General features: G+C 38.9%; 1 protein-coding gene across 1 annotated transcript in view; it reads left to right on the top strand.

Moving 5' to 3' along the window:
• LMO7 (LIM domain 7) overlaps positions 1-21,558 on the top strand; it is a 140,272-nt gene that overhangs the window by 93,654 nt on the left and 25,060 nt on the right. The window contains exons 7-18 of the mRNA XM_054163008.1: positions 163-361; positions 1,491-1,740; positions 2,876-3,166; positions 3,406-3,606; positions 4,193-4,909; positions 6,484-6,513; positions 8,820-8,937; positions 10,207-10,349; positions 11,335-11,773; positions 12,406-12,726; positions 15,258-15,372; positions 21,093-21,254. Coding sequence (XP_054018983.1) covers positions 163-361; positions 1,491-1,740; positions 2,876-3,166; positions 3,406-3,606; positions 4,193-4,909; positions 6,484-6,513; positions 8,820-8,937; positions 10,207-10,349; positions 11,335-11,773; positions 12,406-12,726; positions 15,258-15,372; positions 21,093-21,254 — 2,986 coding nt within the window. The remainder of the gene's footprint in view (positions 1-162; positions 362-1,490; positions 1,741-2,875; positions 3,167-3,405; positions 3,607-4,192; positions 4,910-6,483; positions 6,514-8,819; positions 8,938-10,206; positions 10,350-11,334; positions 11,774-12,405; positions 12,727-15,257; positions 15,373-21,092; positions 21,255-21,558) is intronic.

Raw genomic sequence — 21,558 nt, 5'->3', positions numbered from 1 at the left:
TCCACACTGCAGTATGTGTTTTGGAGGCGTTACAGTAGTCTTTGTTAAAGTTTATGCATTCACAATACATTAAAAAAAAATCAAAACAGGTGAGTGAAAACTCATGAGTAGCATTTGCATCTTAAGTTATTGTATAAGGTCATGCAATGTTTACTCTCATAGGCACTTGAAGAGTCCGGCCACCTGAACAGAAGTGGCAGGGATAGTGGGTACGGTGATATTTGGTACGTTGACCGGGGAGAGCCCTTTCCATCTTCAGCTAGCCATAAAAGAGACGATTCCTTTGATAGCTTGGACTCTCTCGGCTCAAGATCCTCTACAAGCTTTTCGTCAGATATAACTTTGAAAGGTGGCAGTGAAGGTATGTTTTCCCCTTTAAATCTTTTGTTGACGTATGTTTTATGACTGTGGGGGAAGACGGTGTATGAACCTAACACTTTGGGTGCCCATACCTAAATTGGCTTGAAAGACAACTTCTAGTCTTGCAACTGCTGCACTTGTGTTTTGCCTAAGTAAATATTGACCTTTAGCCATTGATAGAAACAAGGAGATACTCACATGAATTTTCATAGGAGGGGTTGCTGGAACCTCTGCTCTCACTAGCAGATTTGAGTATTTATGGTATGGACAGAGCATTTTCCTGTGTTCAGGAAGGGAAATTTCTAAAATTCAGACCCTAATAGGATGACCTAAAATTCAACAGTTGCAAAAGTCTCTTGTGTTGCTCCTAGCATGCATGTGTCAAACCTCTGTCTTCACTCCATTTGTCAGTATTCTGTAGGATTCTTTCCCCACCTGTGTTCAAACATTAATACTAGTTATTACCTTTGATAGACAGGGAAAGCAATGTAGTATGAAGCTTGTGATGTTGGATCCCTACAGTTGTACACTAACTTGTGTTTCTCTCCCAGCTTTAAGATTCAGTATAAACTTGCAGTCTAATTTAAAGTTAAGAAAGTAGTGAGCTTTTGGATTTTGTTCCATGCAAATAACATAAAATCATTGGGCTGAGGCCACATGGAGCATTTCTGATTTGAGCAAAGCAACGTGTAGCTACACTATACATGTGACATACCCTGGGCTTCTACTGGGCATTAATCTGGTAAGATAAGCACATTGCTGTACTGTTTGCTGTTAGTAAATTTGAGTGGCAAGTGTTTGTTTTTGTTTTTTTTTAAATCAAAAACTTCTGTGCTGTTTTATGTCTTCAGCCTACAGGTTTGCACTGTTTCCTGCAGGGAGCAGTGATAATGAAAGAATGGAACAATGGTAGCAGGGTCATGCAAACCAAGCTCATCTTAATGGACCTTATTGCAGCTTTGCCCTTGCCTTCTACAAATGCCTCTCCTACTGTCCCATCAGTAGCTCAGCAAATTTGGCAAAACATCCTGAATATGGAATTAAATTGATTTTAGAAGATTTTTGCTGTATGTTTTAGCTAAAATCTTACATCAATAGAATAACTTTTATGCTTTCCCCATTCTTCTAAGGTTGTGACAGTGACACAGACTTGGAACTGCCTTTCAAAATGCATGACTCCCATAAAGACGACAGGTCTTACCGCAGGATTTCTGTGATTGAACCGAAACCCACCACTGACTTCAACCGCTTCTTACCCAACAAAAACAAGCAGACGGCATATGTGCCAGCACCCTTGAGGAAGAAGAGGACAGAGAAGAATGAGGACAACAGGAGGAGCTGGGCAAGTCCTGTCACCGAGTCAGATGGAACATTTTCAAGGTATCAGAGTGCAGCCTTAATAAAAAAGACATGGATTTATTTAAAAACAACTTATTTCTTTATTTGTTAAAGAAAAGCTGCTCTTCCTGCAATACAAAGTGCAGTATGTGAGGGTCCATAATTTATTCAGGGGGATGTTTTGGTGTGGTTGTGTGTTTGCATTGGGTTTGATTTTCTTGATTCTTTGATTTATTTATTTTTTATTCCCCCCCTCCCCCATAATTAGTCTTCTGGTGTTTGAGTAATATTTTGATGCTGCTCAGATTCTTTATCCAGATAAAGAGAATTAAAGTGATCTTAAACGCAAGTTCACAAGAGACAGACCTATAATTTTAATTTCTCATTAAAGCCTTCCAAAATACGGTGATGAATTTTGGTTGTCCAGCTTCTTCTTCCAGATGAGATTAGTGGGCAGCTCTTGGGTTTTATCATTGCCTTCATGACTTCACTGTCTTCATTCTATTCCTGTTTTGGTCAACCTCAGTGGATGTGAAAGGAATCCTGTAGCCTCCTGCCAAGATAGGAGAGCAGAATGTGGGCTCACAAATCCAGCTTCCTTCCAGATGATCTATGAGTATGACAGTGGCTCTGAATCAGAAGATGAAAGAAGGCTACCTGACCTGGTTATGGATGACTTAGCAAATCGTAGATTTCTAGTCAAAAAGAGCCCTGTGAGCTCTGCTGCACCTGGACATCGTTTCGTGTTACACAATGACCCTCCTAAATCTTGCTCACAAGAAAGTTACCCAGCTGGTCCGCTAGCTGCAAAGCTTGAACCACTGAGGTCAGAGATACTAATCCAAGATCCAGTAACTACTGTGTTACCTTAATTGCAGTCCATAAATAACTCCATAGAGTTGGCCTTTTAATTGGCATTTTAATACAGCTGTTAATCTGTAATGCTTTTTCTGTCAAACTGTGTATTTTTGTTGGAGGCAATAGGATGCTGATATAACCACTTAACCTTTTTTTTTTTTTTAATGTGTTTTGTTGTTTCTGGTGCTGCAGTGATGGAATTGAGAACTAATTTGCTTCATTCACGAGGTTGAACTCTTGAGCCAAAAAGCATGCCTTTTTGCATTCTTTATGTCAAGTTGCTCTTAAAATATCTTAACTGGTTGGGTATTTTGAACAGTAACCAGAGGAGGCAGAGGCAGTTGGATACTAAAGAGGAAAACAAATCGGGAGTTAACATTCCTTCAGAATTATCTGGGTATTTTGATGAGGACGAGGAAGAAGAAATAGGCATCCCAAACATTGAGAAAGATGATCTCTATTTTCGCAAGCTAAGTGCTTCAGCAGCAAGTACGGTTGTTGCTTTTGACAAATTTCTTCCTAAGTTTTGGACTCCAGAAGAAGAATTGCTATGGAAAAAAATCAAGAAATCCTCTTTCAAACCCTGGTATAAAGAGATTCAAGGGTTCAGGTGCGTTTTCGTGCATGCCCCTGTTTCTCTTCTGTGTAAATGAAGTGCAGTGGTATGACTTTGTTTTTCAATTTTGTTGCTAGTGGAGCAGCAGGATATGTCTTCTTATTTTCTAAGACAAATAACACATAAGAAAAAAATTATTGCAGTGTTGCCACTGTGCATTTTGCTCAAGTGAGTACACTTCATGTGTTCTTTTTTTTTCTTTCCCTTTGCTCATTCTTTGTGCTGCTGCACAGTAGAAAGAAATCAGATTCTGAGGATGAGGAATTTGCTTACAAAAAAAGTTCTGCCATTGTTGCTAATAAACCAAGATCAACTTTTGACTGGAACAGCAGTTGCAGAAGGGATCAGAACTATAAGCCAACTGCTGAATATATGGGAAGCTCATTGTCACAGATTGCAGAAGGAAAAATCTTGGAGGCTTCCGATCAGCCCAGGTTGATACTGCTGCATGAGCTGTACTCTTGCTGCATCAAAAAGAAATGACTGGATATGCAACAGCTAAATGAAATTAAACTGCGCCCTGTAATGTTATGCTTTTTTTGGTTATTACTATTTTGGTTTTAGATGTGGTTTTTTGTTTTGTTGGAGGATTTGTTTTTTTTCTGGGGGTGGGGGTTGTTTGTTTGGGGGTATTTTGGTTTTTTTTCTTGTGGTTTGGTTTTTTTGGAGGAGGGTTGTTTGTTTTGGTTTGTTTTGGGTTTTTTCAGTAGCTATAAGTTGCTGGTCTTCTAAAACGTTAATGTACAAGTGTAACATGTTGCGTAGAGCTATAGAGCTACTGGCTTTGTGTGTGAGCATGTCAGTGTGCTGTTTCTGAGCAGGTTAGTATGTTGTGATTCCTTTACAATGGTTGAAGTGTGCTGTGCTACGGTTAGTGGTGGTGAATGCCAAATGATGTAGTTGTACTGCTTGGGATATTGCAAGTCTAAACCAACTGTGTATCACAATACATTGTGATCTGCTTATTTCTTGCTAGTTAATGATATTTTTACTTCCCTCCTCTTGTTTTATATGCTTCAGTCAGTTTTCGTTACTTCAGGCCCTGCAAAAATACTCTGACTACTTGTCTTCTGAAACGAAGACTAAAATTGATCCTACTTCTGGCCCTAGGCTCATAAAATGTAGAAAGAATATTTCCTTTGTACCAGGATGCAAGCAAGGAGATGCAGAAAATGGATGCGTGTATCCAGATTTAGAAAACGATGACTTGTTTGTTCGGAAAACTGGAGCTTTCCATGTGAATCAAGTTGTTCTCCAAGACCCTCGGTATCTAAAAAGATTCTCTGAGCAGGAGCCTCCTCTAGAGGGTGAGATAATTCTGCAGCCCAGGGAAGGACAAACGGTGATTCCAGACTTGGAAAAGGATGACATGATCCTTCGTAAAATCCTCTCTCAGAAAAAAGAGGTACCTTTATCAGGTGCTCCAGACAAGTACCACCCAGCGCTCTTTCCTGATCCCTGGAGTCTTCCGGAGGAGATCCGCTCCAAATTCCTGTGTTTACTTGAAAAGAATGCAACGCCAGAGGAAAAAAAGAGCGACGGTAGAGTTCTGTCACCATCTTCCCACCATAAGAAGGATGATATGCTGACTCGGAAGATTGAATCTTGGAAGGTGGGCAGCAATGTCCAGCCAGTGAATTTCATCCCGGGTCCATGCAGCGAAGAAGACTGGAAGAAGTGGGAAGCGATCAGGGAGGCCAGCAAAGCTAGACACAAGAAACGGCAGATGGTAGAGAGGTCAGATTGTGTCCTGCACGGATTGTGCTTGAGTGCAGTTGAACCCTTTCCGTTCAGACAAGCATCATCTTGTGTTGAACCATTTGTAGAATGCCAATCTGCTATTTGTTCGTGCCATCCTGGACAAGCTTTTTATTTGCTTTCAATAGAAGCTAACGACTGCAATACCATATTTTCGACAAAAAATTACAATGTTTTCCAGTTTTAGGATGCTATTTTAGGAAAAATGTTACCGCTACTTCTGGCACAAAGTTCTGCATAAATTTCTTGCCATGGTTGAACAGGAATAGTGATTATTAAAGCCACTATGGAGACTATAAATATATAATATTTCCCCCTTCCTCCCCCCCCCCCCATTATAAATGGTAGAAACGTTTCTGAAACACGTGAAGGCTTTAATGGCAGATTCTGGAAATGGACAACCTGATACTCTTGCTTGCACCCATGCTTGAAAATATTTGTAAACTGTCCTGTCACAGATTTGAGACGATTAGATTAGGTGAAAAAAGGAAATTAGTATTGTTTTGCCCGCCCCAAGTCATGGTGCATGCAAGTTTTGTGTCCATATAACATTAAATTACACTGTGACATATTTTATTCTGCCATTATTTTCCCCCTGCTTTCATACAGTCCTTATTGAATACTTTTTTTCTGATCCTTTCCTGGTATACTCAAAATTTCTCTCCTATGTCTGAGCACTGTTTTAATGACTTCTTGACTCTCCTTTGGGTTTTGTACTTCCTGGGGGAAAGGGGTTTCAAATGTTTCCTTAGCTCTGAAAATACGGCATTGCAAGTTGCGGTTCTCCCAGCTGTGCATCATTACTTTGTGACTAAGACACTTCCATGTTCTGGTTGATACTTTGATGTTGCTGCATTTAATTTCAAAGCTTAATACTGTTAACAGAGTGCAAACTTCACTGAGGGATATTTCTGAAGTGTTTGAAAATATTTCACATTTTAAGATTTAACTTGATAGAATAAAACAATCATGCTCAAGAGTACTAAACATTTTCTTGAATCACACTAGATTAATTTTCTTCCACACTTCAGTGCTAAACTTATATGTAGGGCATTTTATTCTTAACCGTTCCAAGTATGATTTCAGTATCAGAAATAATGGAAGGAAACGGCCTCTGTAATGTCAGGCTTCTTGTTGGGATGCAAGTTAGTATTAACTTTGATTTCTTGAAAGGAGTATCTTTTGAGCATTGTGCTATTCAGCATCACTGGAATGAATGTTGCAGAATTAATACAAGGCCTTATTTGTGCAGTATTGGTAAATCACAAGCTTTGGAACCTTGTGAGATGCCTTGTTCTGTCAGTTTTCTGCCCAATTTACACATCATGCAAGGCCTGATGTGTTAGGGTTTTGGTTTTTGTTTCGTTTTGTGGGTTGGTGGGTTTTTTTTTTTTCGACTAGCGTCAAATGTGCAATGTGTTATTCCGTGCTGGCTGGTCCTTAAGCTTTCAGTTTTCCCTTCACTTAGAGTGCTGGTGTACTGATGGTGTTAATGTTGTTACAAATATCAAGACACTGAATCTTTTCTCTTTTTTTGGTTTCTGATTTCTCAGACTATTTCAAAAGCTTTCTGATGAGCAAGGGTAAGTTTTAGAAAAGCTTGAAATGCTACATTATCCTCTTACTTAAATTTGCATGCATGCACAGTAGCTAGAAACTCATGCTGAAAGCAACTTGTGCATGCTGCTTTGTTGTTTGTGCTTGGGCAGTTTGTGTAATGAATGTAAGACTAAAACCTACGCACCTGGCAAAAGTTCTGACTGGTACCTAGGGTATCCGAGTTGCGGTTCTCAGGCATTTTGAAAGTCAGCTCTGATACATTCCTGCCGGAGTAAAGCACTTGATGTTCTGTATTTAAATTGGGCTTTAAAAGATTCAGAAATACAAAGGAAGGTAGATATTTTATTTCACAGGCGGTATAGATAGAATCTGAAAATAATGAATGGCATGATGCTTATCATGGGAGTGATGAATGTTCTGTGGTTATTTTATATACTCCACATTATTGAATCCTCAGTGATAAATGTATTGGCTAGTGCCATATGAACTTAGGCCCTGCTTGTGATGTAATGTGACTGAAAGAAGGAAGTATTTTTTTCCCCGCTTAGTGTGATGACATGTTAAATACTTGGTTTATGCATGATTATGCTTTTTTTTTTTTTTTTTACAATTATAATTATTTATTTACATATTTGTTTTCACCCTGAGGCAAAACCTGGTAAATGACTACTTGGTAAGCGCTTACAGAAGGAAAAACCAAAAATGTTTCAAAAGTTAAATGTTAGGGGTGGGAGACTCAGAAGGGTAAAATCACTTTTGAAGTTAAGACTAGAACTGAAACGGATATCTCCTTCCTTGGTAGGAATATAACCTTTCTTAGGGTGTGTTGTATTTAGGTCTAGGTTTTCCTACTTTGTTGCAGGAAGATATGGAAACCATAGTCATGTACGTTATCTTGACTGAATCTAAAATTATTTTATATACTTATGTACAGCTTGGTTACCCTAAACCATTTTGATATGTAATATAACGTAACCATGGGGGTGGGGCGGGAAGGAGAGGAGAGAGAATTGTACAAGAACAGAACTTCAGCAGTTGTGACCAGGAAACAATTAATTTTTTTAGTGAAATTTGGCATACTTCCCATTCAGAAAATAAGCAAACAGGTATAATGAGTTAATGCTCCAGCCTTTATTTCTGGAGGCCGAAGTTCAAAGTCTTATGCTACCAATGAAAGATGAGGTGGGCCTCTTAAGAGGAAATGAGAGAGTCTGGTTTGTTAGTTCAGAGCTCTCTTGGTATGTAATAGATTAGAGCGAGGCCCTGTGCTGAATGAGTTTTGGTTTTAACCTGGTTTGCTGTTGTATCCATGAAGTGCTGCATTTTAAAGTCCAGTTAGAACTCGGTTATACCCCTCTGTCAATCTGGTTTTGTTTGGATAAATGCAAACAAAAATATTTTCGGAAAAACATCCAACCAACCAAACCTCAACAACAAGAAAGCCAAACCCAAGCAAACAGCAGAAATCTAGCTTTCCTTTGGTGCTACAGCACTGAACCTTATGATGAAACACCTGCATTTTGCTTGATGTCTCAGGGGCTTGTGGTTGGCACTAAGCAGTCATCCTCTCCTATATCTAAAGTAAAAGTCCTGCTGTATTTATCACTGCAGTGTGAAAAAATAAAGGCGATAATAGCATTGGGAAGAGGTGAAAAGAGGCATGAAAAGTGAGCTTTGAGTAATGTAGCGAGCTAATCAGTAGGAGTTTGGGGCAGAACTTGTAGCTGTGTTGAAGAAATTAGTGAGAAGATGTCTTAGCCATCTCAACTTGGATGGAAAGCATCAGGGAGGCTTGAGGGGGAATTAGAATAGTGGGGCTCATGACATGTGTGAACTGACCATTATCAGTAAATAACTTATCATTTAAAAGGGTACATCAATAACTGACTTGATTTTATGATTGTCCCAAGGAAGGACGGACCACAAGGTGATGCTGGGGCTGTTGCTGGAGGGAAGTGAAAGGGTAGGAATTCAGACTTAAGGAAGGGAGGACATGCCTTTTAGATCAAAGAAAGGTCAATAAGAGAAAATAACAATTTACAGACAGAAGTATCAGGTGGGTAGGAGGAGCTCCGATAAACATGGAGCTGCTGTAGAGCTGCTTATTCCATTAACCTGATTGTATTTGCTCAAACATGCATTTACTCACTGGAGTGCTGTCAGTAGAGCATGCCCCAGCCTTGCTCGTTCAGCTACCTGTGTGTTTCTGCTCTATTTGAAGTAACGCTGGACAGCGTTCAGCTGTACTAATATGAATCTCTCTCTAAGGCATCACTTCCACAAATGGTAGCTAAGATGTGATACAGCCAAGTATTCTTTTTCTTCCTAGGAGTAAATCACTGAATGATGTCAGCGCAGATGAGCTTCAGTCGTTGCGCAAAATCCGTTATGAAGAGCTACAAAAGATAAAAGAGCAGCTACAAGAGCAAGATCTAAAATGGCAAGAAGTAAATACTCCTTTTTATTCCTTTTTGTTCCTTTTCACATGTCCTGCTGAAGGGCTGGATGCTGCCTACCTTCAGTGTACCTAGAAAACAGGTTTTGGCATGTGCACAGTGATCTGTGGGGTCATGTTCTAAACCAATCCATCTTATAAAGCTACTGGTGATTTTGACAATGTCTGTTTAACGCAGAACTGAAATGATTTTTAAAATCCCAAGTATCTGATTAATGCTTCCAGATAAGACTTGTATGTATGTATGTATTATAACGAAGCCTTCAGGCGTGATTTCTGTGGACATAAAGAAAAGTCAGGGCACACTTTCATGTGTTATCTGAAATTTATCAATACTTTTTGGTGAAACAATTGGAACATCTGAATATTTGATCCTCTGGGAGAAGGGAGGGAAGTAGTATTTCCTTGTGCTAATTCTTTAGGCACCCATCCCTCAGTAATTCTGTTTAAAATCCAGCTTGTAAACTGATGTGGTAGCTTTGCATGGCATCATGAGGCAATCTGAAGGCCTTTCTTTATGTATTTGTAAATTAAAATCTGTGTTTGCAACAATTACTAACCAGAAGATGAAACTAAGAACAGAGCACCAAGCAAGAGGTCCATGGTTGTCTGTTTAATGCATCTCCGTTTTAATATTCAGTGGAGGTGTTTGAGAGAGGATTGGACATGGCACTTAGTGCCATGGTTTAGTAGTCATGAGGTCTTGGGTGACAGGTTGGACTTGATGATCTTTGAGGTCTTTTCCAACCTTATTGATTCTATGATTCTCTGATTCTTAACCCACCTCTGGTGTTTCATGGAGAATGTTGCCAGTTCACATTGTGGGTTTATGGAAATAAAGAAAATATAGAAGTATATATTTTCAGTTTGGAATTTAGGGCGTGATTATTCTCAGGCTAATCTAACAGTCTAATATACTAGTGATTTGGAAAAGAATAATATCCCAAACTCTGATAGAAACTACATGACATTGGGTGGAGGACTCTCGGATGAAGTTGGTGATGACAAGGGAAAAAAAAGGATAAAACTTTTTTTCCCACTTATAGTGCAGTAATTAAAATGAACTTTAACAGGCAGTGAGCTTGTGACCCTTACTGAAATATGAGGACCCCTTTATTATTTAGGGGAAGGCATGAAAATGCGGCTTCATTGCAGACATGCAAGCAGAATCTGGGCTGTAGGTAGCATGTGGTGGGATGCCTCTGTAGATATACAAGGTCTTAAGAAAATCTGGTTGTGTACATTCATATTATTCTTGCAGGATCTAGCAAAATGGAAGAATCGCAGGAAGACCTTCACTTCTGAATTGCAAAAGAAAAAGGAAGAGAGAGAGGAAATAGAAAGGAGAGCCTCTGAAGTGTCTGAAAGGAGTGCCAAGTCACTGAAAGAAATGCAGCAGGAGAGGTAATGAGCCCTAACAGGAGTAATATGTTTAAGAACTTAAATCTAAGCATTTTTATTCCCTCAAATTCTTGAGTGGCTTTTATTGGCAAGTTGCAATTCATTCTGGAGTGATCTCAACAATTCTTATTGCAAATTATAGTGTAGCAATCTAGACAATTGCAGGACAGAATATGGTCTCCTAACAAATTGTTTTCACAGAATGTTGAACAATTCTGCTCTATAAACGATGTTTTACTCTATCCACATTGAGAAGTCAGTATATGCATCTGCTTTGTAAAGGTTGAAACAATAGTATTGAACTGGATAATTGCCTTTTAATTCTTGGATCAGCTTAACTATTTCCCTTTCCTCTACCACTGAATGTTTTGAGTTTCTAGATTATTTATTTGTGAGGTAAAGAAATCAGGCTCTTGAATAAAAATATGCATGCTAATTGTATTGACTGTGCAGAATCTTTCAAATGATGTGGTAAAAATTATTTCTGTGCTGATTGTTTGTTTCTGACAGAGAAATGAATAGCAGGAAAAAAACCATCTGAATTTCAGGACACCCATCTTATTTTGTTATCTAATGTTTGGTATAGCAGTTTCAGAGAGCAGGGGCATCAGCAGAGCTATACAGTTCATATAATGTTATGGAATTACCTTCTGCCCATTTATTCTTCAATGAAATCTGAATTTCTCAGAGTATGTAACCTGAAAATCTGTATCATTTTCTGAGCAAAAAGACTTCTGTCGTGGTGGCAACCTGATAATGTGACAGTAGCATGCCTGAATAATATGGGAGTATTGCAATGGGGAGAAGGTGGTAGATTCTAAAATATATTAAAATAATAACATTTTTTTAGAGGATGCTATTCATTTTCTCTTACTAGAGATGAGTTTTTCAGTTTATGCTCTGCTTTGAACATTCAATATTTGAAAGACTTGGGTCCTGCCTTTTTGTCAGATCACTTTGGTTTTTTTAACATGCTCTGTGCCCATAGGGAAGACAGGGATCAGGACTCCTATGAGCAGAGAAAACATGACCGCAGGTGGACATATTCGCTGAACGATGATGTGTTTAGTGAAGAAAAAGCACCTTCCACAGAGTCAGCAGCAAAAGATTACCTTCTGGAAGAAGATACCTTTTACAACACTAAGGACAACAGCACACATACTGTACAACCGCGCACAGAGAACCTGCCAGAGAGCTCTGCTGCTCGTGAAGCTCCTGCTCCATCAAAGAGCCTGGCAGAGGAGCAGAGCTCGGCTCTTTTATCTACTCGCTACTCAGTGAATGCTCAAACTGGGTCAGCTCAGGTTTCAGCTTCTCTCCCCAGAAGTTACCAGAAAACTGATACCTCTAGGTTAACATCCGTGGTTACACCAAGACCTTTTGGTGTCCACTCTAGAGGAATCTCATCACTTCCACGGTCATTCACGGTAAAATTCCACTTCATTCCTGTACTTTGTAAATATTGGGGGATAGTTGGGGGAACAGTAGAATTTTAACATTTGTTGGTTTTGTTAAAAATTGTATGCTGCCTGAAGGCTGTGTTAAGAGCATGCATTTCTGTCATGGCTTTAGGTGTTTACTCATGTTTCTGTGCTTAAAGGAACTCCTAGAAATAAGACTGATAAATATATTTGGTAATCTTTTTATTACCTGTAGTAAGTCTCCTTAGTGTTCCTTATCAGCAAACTTGCCTTTGTCAGATGTAATTTTCTGAAGCTAAGTTAACATAATAAAGTGTTAAAGACAAATATTTCAGGTGATATGTTTCCTTTGCTCTGCTGACTTGAGATTGAAATTTTGTGCTAACCTAAAGTTTTCCTTACTCAGTAAAGCATTGAAACTCAGTGGTTTGGTTTCTTTTAAGTGTCAAGAATGCAAATAATTCTAAGCAGATGATTTTAACAAGTTTATCCTTAGAAGTCTAGACTATTTGCATGAAATGAAGAGGGTTGTTGTTTGTTGTTGTTGTTAAATATTTAGATTTGCCAAAAGATTAGACTTTTTTTTTTCTTTATTCAAAAGCATGTATTCACCAAACTGGTTTTTTTTTTTGTCCTAGATGGATGATGCCCAGAAATACAATGGAGAAGTAGAAAAAGCTAAAAGAACCCAAACTTTGTTCACTAGCGTTTCATTTTCACAACCAGACTCTGCACACCCTCTCTCCACTGGTGCATTCAGAAACAGAGGTGAGGAGGAGGACAAAGAAGGTGTTCAGTCAACACCTCCTCCTAGTTTGGCATTACCTGTAAAATCCCAAGACCAAGATTCTGGAAGCAGTATTCTTAAACCAGAGTATTGCTCTCCTCCTGATTCTCTTTCACTTGCATCCTCTGCAGAAAATGTGACTCTGGCAGAGCCTGAGGATTCAAAATCCCCGGTAAGTGTGGAAAGAATATAATTACTTAGTGTAACTGAATGCTACAGCAGAGTAAAAGACAAGGGAAAAAAATTACATCTCATGCAAGTATTTTTTTGGGTAGTAAGAAAAAAGCTCAGAGATCTACTGTTTCCTTTGACTTAATTCAGGGGAAAGAGAATATTTGGAAAGAAAATAATTGGTTGTTTTGCTACATTTTTTTCCTTATCCTTTGTGTCCTGTGCTTAATTTTATTTTTCATTCTAATTAAAAAGACTTATTCTAAATGTTGTTTGGAGCTTGCAAAATTTTTGTTATTCTCCAAATTAGCACGTTGTGTGCATAGTCAAGACTGTCAGTTAGATGAATGATCTGAGCTGCCCGTAGCATTCATTTGCACTTTTAAACTGGTGGCGGAAAATAAAGATCAGCTTTTCAAAGGCCAGCCTCAAACATTACTATCATGCTATCCTTTTTTCCATCTGTTGTGGCTTGAGCCCTTCCGTTCTTTCAAAATAGTTACTTACTTGAAATTAACCTAAGTCATGTTCACATTAATGAATTTGAAAGCAAATCACTATCTGTTTGTGCTTATCCAAGAACTGAGTCTTGAAATGTTATTTATTTTGGAATGTGTATCTTCAAGTGCTGTTTCCTCCAATTGTTCCTGCTTCATGTGAAAAGTAACCAGCAATAGCTTTAATTGTTGGTACCTTTCTGCAATACCTAATGATGTTGTTCATACCCCTTGACAGATTAGAGATTAATTCTCTGCATTCCTCTTGTGCTGTAAAAGTTAATTGTGCTGTTTATTTTGGGTGAGGATCATAAGACCTTGTATGCTGATTTAGGAAATCACTTCCCACACCAGTTTTCTATAAATTCAGTCACCTGGAACAATTCTGCTTTGTAATCACTTGTGGAAAATGAACAACTTTCAGTTTAATACTCCTGGTACCCCTTGGCCATTGCAATGAAATTATCATAAGTTTTGAAACTTTGACTATTGTGTAAGGAAGGAGATCATGTTCCTTATTTCCTGCATTGTAGCAAAACCAGGCAGAGGAATTGCTGCTTTAGTCAGTGAAAACATAGATATGGGTTCTTTCTATCACTTTAAAGAAGCTAAATGAAAACAAAGTCATTTTTAGTTTTCATTTTTTCTTTGCCCCACCCCCCTGCCCTGACTTCAGTCACAAGATGATAAGTTGTCGTTCCTGCAGATGGGTAATGTGTTTGGGTTTAAAATTAAAAATTAAAAAGAAGCTTGTATTGTGCCTCAAGCCAAGCTATGACTTAAGGAATGCGAGTTCTGTTTAGCATGTTTGTAAATCATTGCCATCATTAGGGCAGAAACACCAGGTTTGTGGGGTACTAAGTGCTTTGAAGACAGCCTGTCCAAATTATGAAGTTCGGTGTCTGAAGTCAAATTACTTGGAGCTGGATTTGGAGAAGAGCTGGGATGGGGTGGAGGAAATAAAAACAATTATAACAATAATTTTCAGGAGAACACTGTCTTACGTGTACTTTAGCCTAGCTTGCTAACCTGCCTGTTAATAGATTCACTTAATGTACTGTTACACACCTGATTACTTGGTTTGTATGGGAGCACTGGCAAGCTAGTCACTGTGGTTAGAAGAAAGAACGTATTTTCTGCCCTGGGCTGTTACTGGGAGTGTTGTGCTAGGAACATTACTGTAGCATGAAGTGAAACCTCAGGATGTTGCCTTGCAATGTTACTGTCTTCTGCACCTAGCACTTAGGTACGGCTGAAGCCTCCCCAGGCTGCATCCTGACAGGAGATTCTGGATAACTACATCTGACTCTTCAGTGCTCCCTTGCAGCTGCTTATTGCATCCAACCAATGTAGAAGCACTGGGAAATTGACTTAGATACCTAGACTTTTAAATATTTAAAGTTAGGGAAAATTAATCCCATCCTCTAGGAAGGCTGATTTGCTAGGCAAGTAAAATGTAGGTGTACCTTTAGTGCACACATAGAAGCATGCAGGGTCTCCTCCATGCATGCATGGCTGAAATTTATCTCTTAACAGCATTTGGGGAAAAAAACCAAAGGAAATTGGTGATGCCTGCTGTAGGATGGGCAAGAAAAAAAAATATGATGAGTTGCTGTTTAGCAGCTTTTTAATGTGAAACTACTCTTATTTAGCTTTTTCATATCTCTGAGTGACATTCTCTCAGGAGGCAGTGCATTCCACAGATTCCCAGCACTGTGATCACCCATTTAAGGTTCTAGTTTACTCAAATTTCTTACATTTTGTAGCATCATGTTAGGAAACATTAAAACAAATATACAGCTAATTATATGTGTAGGGAGAATACAAATGTCAACAGAAAAGGTGCCTGTTTGAATAAAAAACCCCGCCAAATTAGGTACTTAACTGCCTTCAGTGCTCTTTCCTTTGTCTGTGATGCTAATAATAGATGATTAAAGTGCACAGTGTGAGCAGCCTTACTTATTTGGAGGATAAACTTTCCCTCATTTAGATTCCTGTGATACCAGATACTGTAGTGTCATGTTTTATTTTTCAGGAACAGTACAGTGAAATGAGAATCAGTATAAACCAGAGACCTGGCCACAGTCGCAGCTTTGGGTTCACAACAAATTGGAGTACTTCAGGGGCCTTTGTGCAGACAGTTGAAGAAGGTAAATATGTATGAAGTCCCCAAGTTTTGTGTTCTTGTGTTCAATTTACAGAGACTTCTAAAGTAAGGCATTGGTTGTTATAAATGCTGCAAATTTTATTTGTTTTCTATTTAAAATCAGCTGAAGAATTGAAACATCAGGTGTTTGGTTTGCTAACGTATTTCTCTGAATCCTCATCTCTTGAAACAAGTTGAATTCAGAAATACCAAACCCCCATTTTCCTAATCAAGGACGCTTTAACTGCTGAAAAGGCATAAATATGATTAGTCAAGCGTTCACCAAGCCCCTCATAGAATGGTAGTAAGGGGCACATGCAGACATCCAATATGCAGACTGTTTTCAGCAAAGCTTACAAGATTTCACCTCATATGGTTTGTAAACACATGCAGAAGAAGTTTACTTAGGAGTTAGTATTTGTATTTCAGTTTTCTCTGTCCTAGTCATGTTAAATGCTGGAGGCAGTTAATATTTTTAAGCAGCTGAAACTTCTAGGTTGGTTTCCAGTGCAGTTTATTTTGTGGGTTGGTTGGTTGTTTTGTTGTTGGTTTTGTTTTGGTTTTGGTTTTTTTTGTCCCCACAGATGTCTTAATACTGAGAAAAAGCAAAGAGGGTTTTTTTTGTCTTAAAATGAAGCAAACAACTTTTCTTTCTAAGCTTAAATAGTCTCCTGCAGACAACAAGCTCAATTTCTTTAATTTAAAAAAATGCAAAAAAAACCCCAACCAAAACCCCACAACAAAAAACCCCAAGCAAATCATCTGTAATTTGTTTTTATTCTGAACAGTGATCTTTCCCATTGACATGATACTTGGGGAATATTGAATTATGCCCTTTCATACAGCTAACACAAGATCATCCTGAGAATGGAGAAATAGTTGGAAACTTTGCTTTTAGTTAGCCCTTCATTTTGCTTGCTGGGGCCAGGCAGGGAACCTATTTAACAGCACTTCCTGAGCAGCCTTGATTTTTACGCATTTTTTGTTGTGGTTTGTTAGAGCTCTCTTCACTGTAGCTGGGTACTTCTCATAATTACACTGTAACCATTAATATTTGCTTGGCATAAAGAGTAACTTTCAATTTGTTTTCCCTGCTGTTGGACTTCTGCTTTAATTTTGTTACTTGAGGACTCAGGATTGTCTCTTTGGCAAATGTGCCTGCTGGTCATTCAAAAAGAACACGTGGACTCTATTCCAAGCTTTGTAGGCAAGGAGAATGTGAAGGCCTTGTTTCTCTTATCTTGGTTATACTTTATTAGCATTCTCACAAAGAAGAGTGCAAAGTATAAAGATTGAATTGATTGTGGACTCTGCATCTTGGTGTTCTCATTTATAGCCTGTTTAAGGTGGGGTTCCCCCCCACCAACTGGCTCATGAAGTAGTCTTGATCAATAGTTACACCCTCCTTTAAAGGAATGAACGAGGTGAGCAATACATTGAGTGAGATGTGATTTCAGCTAGGCACTTCTGAATGCTGGATTTCCTACTTTGGAAGTCATAGGATAATTCAGCTTGGGAAGGAAAACACAGAAAAGATATGGACCTGTTAAAGCAGAGCCAAAGGAGGACTGATCATAGGGCTGTAACACCTCTTCTGTGAGGACAGGCTTGAGGGAGTTGAGGGTGTTCAGCCTGGAAAAGAGAGACGCTTTAGTGGGACCTTGTTGTGATCTTTCAGTATTTAAAAGGGCCAGTCAGAAAGGTCGGGACAGACCTTTTTGTCATGGCCTATTGCAATAGTACAGGGGGTGATTTTAAATTAAAACCTGCTCCACTTGAGGATGGCCTGCACTGCAGAGGAGTTGGACCATGTGATCTTTAAAGATCCTTTCCAACCCAAAGCATACTATGATTTCGTTCTATGGCTTGTAACACCATCTAAACTAAACCTCTGCTCAAAGTAATGTGAAGTCTGAATTCACATCAGGTTGCCTAGGGCCTTACTCAGGTGGGTAGAAGACCCTCCAAGAATGGAAACTGCACAGTCTCTCTGGGCATTGAATGATTATGCTCTCGTAGAAAATTTCTGCACATACCCACTCAGCCTCAGTTTTATAACCACTGTGCTGTGTTGTTCTTCTGTAAGTTTCAATAAAGAGCAGAATTGTCTTCTCAATGACCTTCTGGTAGGTATTGGGAGGACTGCTGTTACATCCCCATGCAGCTTCTCTTCTCCAAGCTGAACAAGCCCCTGTCCCTCATCCTCTTCTCAGGGCAAGTGTTCCAGCCTTGACCCTTCTGATGGCCTCCTGTGAACTTGCCTCAGTTTCCTGATGTCATGTTGATAAGGTGCGACGAGTGAAGGGGATAGTCACTTCTCGTGATCTCGTGTCCTGCTAGTGTTCATATAGCTCCACAACTGCCAGGGTTGTTTCTTCTCCTGGTTATTGGTGCACATGTTGGAGGGGACAGGTGTCAGGATGGAGGAGGTCCACTTGTCACCCCCTCCAGGTTGAGTATGAACCATTAACTGCTACCCATAGAGCCTGACTACACCCATCTTGTCTTTCTGCCCTGTAGACAGTACTGTCCCAACTTTGACACCAGTATACTGAGGAAGATCGTGTCAAAAGCCTTGTAAATACAAGGTTAATGGTATCCACCACTCTCCCTTCATCCGTAGATCTAGTCATTTAATCACTGAAGACAACCATGTCGATCAAGCATGACTGAGGCTTGAAGTCCATGCCAACTGCTTTCAGTTACTGTTTTCTCTTCTGTGAGCTCAGAAATACTGTCTTGGAAGACTTTCTGATTGCCTTGATACACTCACCATCCTAACTAGCTATATGATTTTATTTTGTTTTTCCCCAGGTGATAACTTGTATTTCTCTTTTAACTACTTCTGAATGACTCAGTATTCTACACATGTTTTTCCTTTGAAAAATTAAGACAACTACTTGGCCACCAAAATTGGGTTAACTTCTTAAAAGTGTTCTCAATCATAACAATTAAGCTTATAACATGTTTTGTGTGAGGCCGATTTACTACATATAAAAGAAGATAATGCTCACTTTTTCCTAGAACTTTCATCCTTTATGCTAAAAACTAGGTAAAAAGAAATCCTTGAAGTCATTAATCTAGACATTGTTCTGCCAGCTTCCCCTCTGCTGTATAATCTTTATTGTTTCAGTCCTTGGCCTTTCATCCACCCTATTCATGATCATGTTTTTTGAGATGGTGTTGATGTAGGAGTGCACATCTGTGGTCAAATGTTTGCAGGCATGTAGGACAAAGTAAATTTGACCAACTTCCTTCAATATCTGGTATTTATCTGCTGTAATAACAACAGATGGCGATAGGTCGGAGATAACTAAATACATATGGGTAATTGAGTGAGCAATTTTGATGGTTTTGTTTTCATTGGGGGTAGTTAAAAAGAAAATTCTTCTAGCTTCAGCCAAAACTGAGGAACAGAAATACGTGTTTTATGTAATTTAATTTAAATCCTCTACCATGGTATAAAGAAATTATCCATAAATCCTATAGTCTTGGAGGAGCTGGACAAAGACAACTGGTACTGTACAACTTTTGACTCCTTAATTGCCAGATAATGCCTTTAGGCTTCTCTGGAGATGAATAGGAACAGAAACCCAATATAGGAGCTCTGTTTTGTGCTCTTGAGAAGCCACACTGTAGAGGTAATAGAGCAGCTGGCAAAGTTATATGCCAAAAACAGTTAGGTTGTCTTGGTTGTAGTAGATTTACACACACAATCTAGAAACTGCTGCTGTTCATTCATATCTGTATGATTGAGGTATGGTGTAGGAGGAACCAATTTTCTTCTTTCCCTAAAACCTGAGATGGTAGCCCACTTCTCCCTTCACATGTTTACAATAACAGAGCTTTCACCTCTGAGCTAGGTCTCATCCCAGTCAACTTGTCTAACTAACACCTGTTTTGTTTTGTCACAACAGAAAATGGTGAAATTATTAGTTCTGATTACTATCCTTGCGCATAGAGAGTTCTCTGGACCATGAGCATAATGTTCAGTCTATATATGGTCAAGTTGCCTGGTGCTAAAGATCTTAAATTTTGATATCAGATGCAATTCCAAGTGTTACAGGATGTTGTTGAAAATAGTAACTTCAGTGGTACTATCTTCAATAATATCCTTAATAGTACCTGCGATTAATAGATTTGAAAATGTGGTTTTCATTAACATTTTCTTGGCTCTAAGGAAATGCATATTTTTCTGTTTTAAATTACCACCTGTGTTGCTTCCCCTCCCCTCTCCCCCCACCCAAATGAAAAGCACATTTATTTGTTTATTTTATAATGTTAAAAAATAAAGGTTGTCTTTTAAAAATGTTACTGCTGGTAGCTGCTTAAAGGTGGTTTTAGTCCATACTTTAATAAGAATTCATAAAAACAGAACATGGAGCTATGCTCTTCCAATATAGGAGTTAGTGTTGTGGGTTGGGGAGGTTTTTTTTCTGTGAACTGTGATGGATCACTGGTTGGTATAGTATCAGGAATCATAGCACTGCTAAATTTCTTAACTTCCCTGAGTGCCAGGAATGTTAAAAACATTATCTGAATCCTTAGTGGGTGATCCAGACCTCAAGCAGCGTTACACTGGTGAGTCAGAAGGAGGTCATGATGAAACACAAAATGTCTAAATTCTTCTCTTGTCTATATAGCATTATTTTTGTTATATTTTAAAGAAGATGTGTAGATTTCAGTACTTTGGAAAATGCTCCCATTGTGTAATTCAAATTTATTAAGTGAGGATTTATTGTGAAATCTTTAACTATGTGTTCTCATAGCTTTTCCACTTCCTATTCTGCTATGAGATTAAGTCTTAATGCAAGAAACATTCAGATGTAATTCATAAAATCTTACTTGGGCAAATCTGAGTTAGTCAGATGGTCTGTTCTCTAAATTAAATAGGGAGAAGTTTATTAAGCAGTCCCATGTGTTCTCTGTCCTTAGGCTAGTGGGATCACCTGTCAGTGTTTAGTAGATGAAAAAGAGTATAAAGTGCAGCCTGTCTTGCAGAGTGTCAGTAGAATTCAAAGTCCAAGCTGCAATAAAATTTGTGCTTAATTGACAAAATAAGTAGTATCCAGAGAAATCTAACAGGACAGCACCTCAGCAATATCTTGATTCCAATTGCCATTCAATTCAGAGTTAGCAAACTCTTTTAGCAAAGCAATAAAGCAGCATACTGTTGTCAGCAGAGCCCAAGAAAAGTAACTAAGACTGAGAAAGCCAGCTTCTGCTAGAAATAACTAAGTGGAAATTTCTTTTAAGCAAATAAGAGGATTACCTAAACACTGGCTGAATTTCAGCAAATTGTTGGCTACAGGCACTGTGGTGCTGCCTCTCTCGCTGTCCCAGAGGAGAAAGGTGAGTTATCGAAGGCAGGTGTGGCCCCAGAGATTGTTTATTAAATGGGCTAGCCAGAGTGTGAGCATTTGTAGGTTGAAAACACTGATGTCCTTTGTCCCTTTCATAAGTTTCAAACTGAAACAGTACATTGTTTTGGGGATTTTTTTATTTCCCTTTTGGTTTTGTTTTAGTTTGGTTTTTAGCTGAGTTTATATTCACAGTGAAGTAGATTTTTTTTTTTTTTAAATTTTATTTTCTTCCCCCCCCCAAGAGTTTCTTAACATCCACCAATAACCATTTCTTTGGGGGGGGGGGGAATCATTCAGTCACAACTGCATTAAAAAGATAATTGTGAATGGAGACATATTATTTTTCTTCTGTTTTCTGCAGGGAGCCCTGCAGCACTTTGTCAGTTGCATGTAAATGATGAGATCATTGCTATCAATGGTACAAAGGTTTCACATATGGACTCTAGTCAGTGGGAAGAAGCCATCAACAGAGCACTAGAAACTGGAAACCTAGTCCTGGATGTCAGACGATATGGAAAGAATGGTGAGTTGTTTCATCGCGCGTATACAGAGCTCTCTGTAAGGCAAATAAGCTTTGCCTCTGCTGTACCTGACAGCTGAGAGTTCTAATTGGCCTTAAAGTAGTAATATGTACTTAAGCTTAAGTAGTTTGCTACTGTTTGTTGCATTTTAACACAACTTGGCTTTTTTTAACTGCCCTTGCAGTAGAACTGTCTTGAAAAGCAAGTCTGCAAAGCATTGAACTACTGACCTCTCCTGTGCTCTGGCCTGTGTCTGAGGGGGTGTGCAGGTGAAAAAGTGTGCAACCATCACACAAGGGAATACGA

Source organism: Dryobates pubescens, chromosome 7 (genome assembly GCF_014839835.1).
Source record: "Dryobates pubescens isolate bDryPub1 chromosome 7, bDryPub1.pri, whole genome shotgun sequence".
In the NCBI taxonomy this organism is placed as follows: Eukaryota; Metazoa; Chordata; class Aves; order Piciformes; family Picidae; genus Dryobates; species Dryobates pubescens.
Note: the sequence above shows the minus strand (reverse complement) of the source record. Positions and strands in the feature narration are given on the sequence as shown.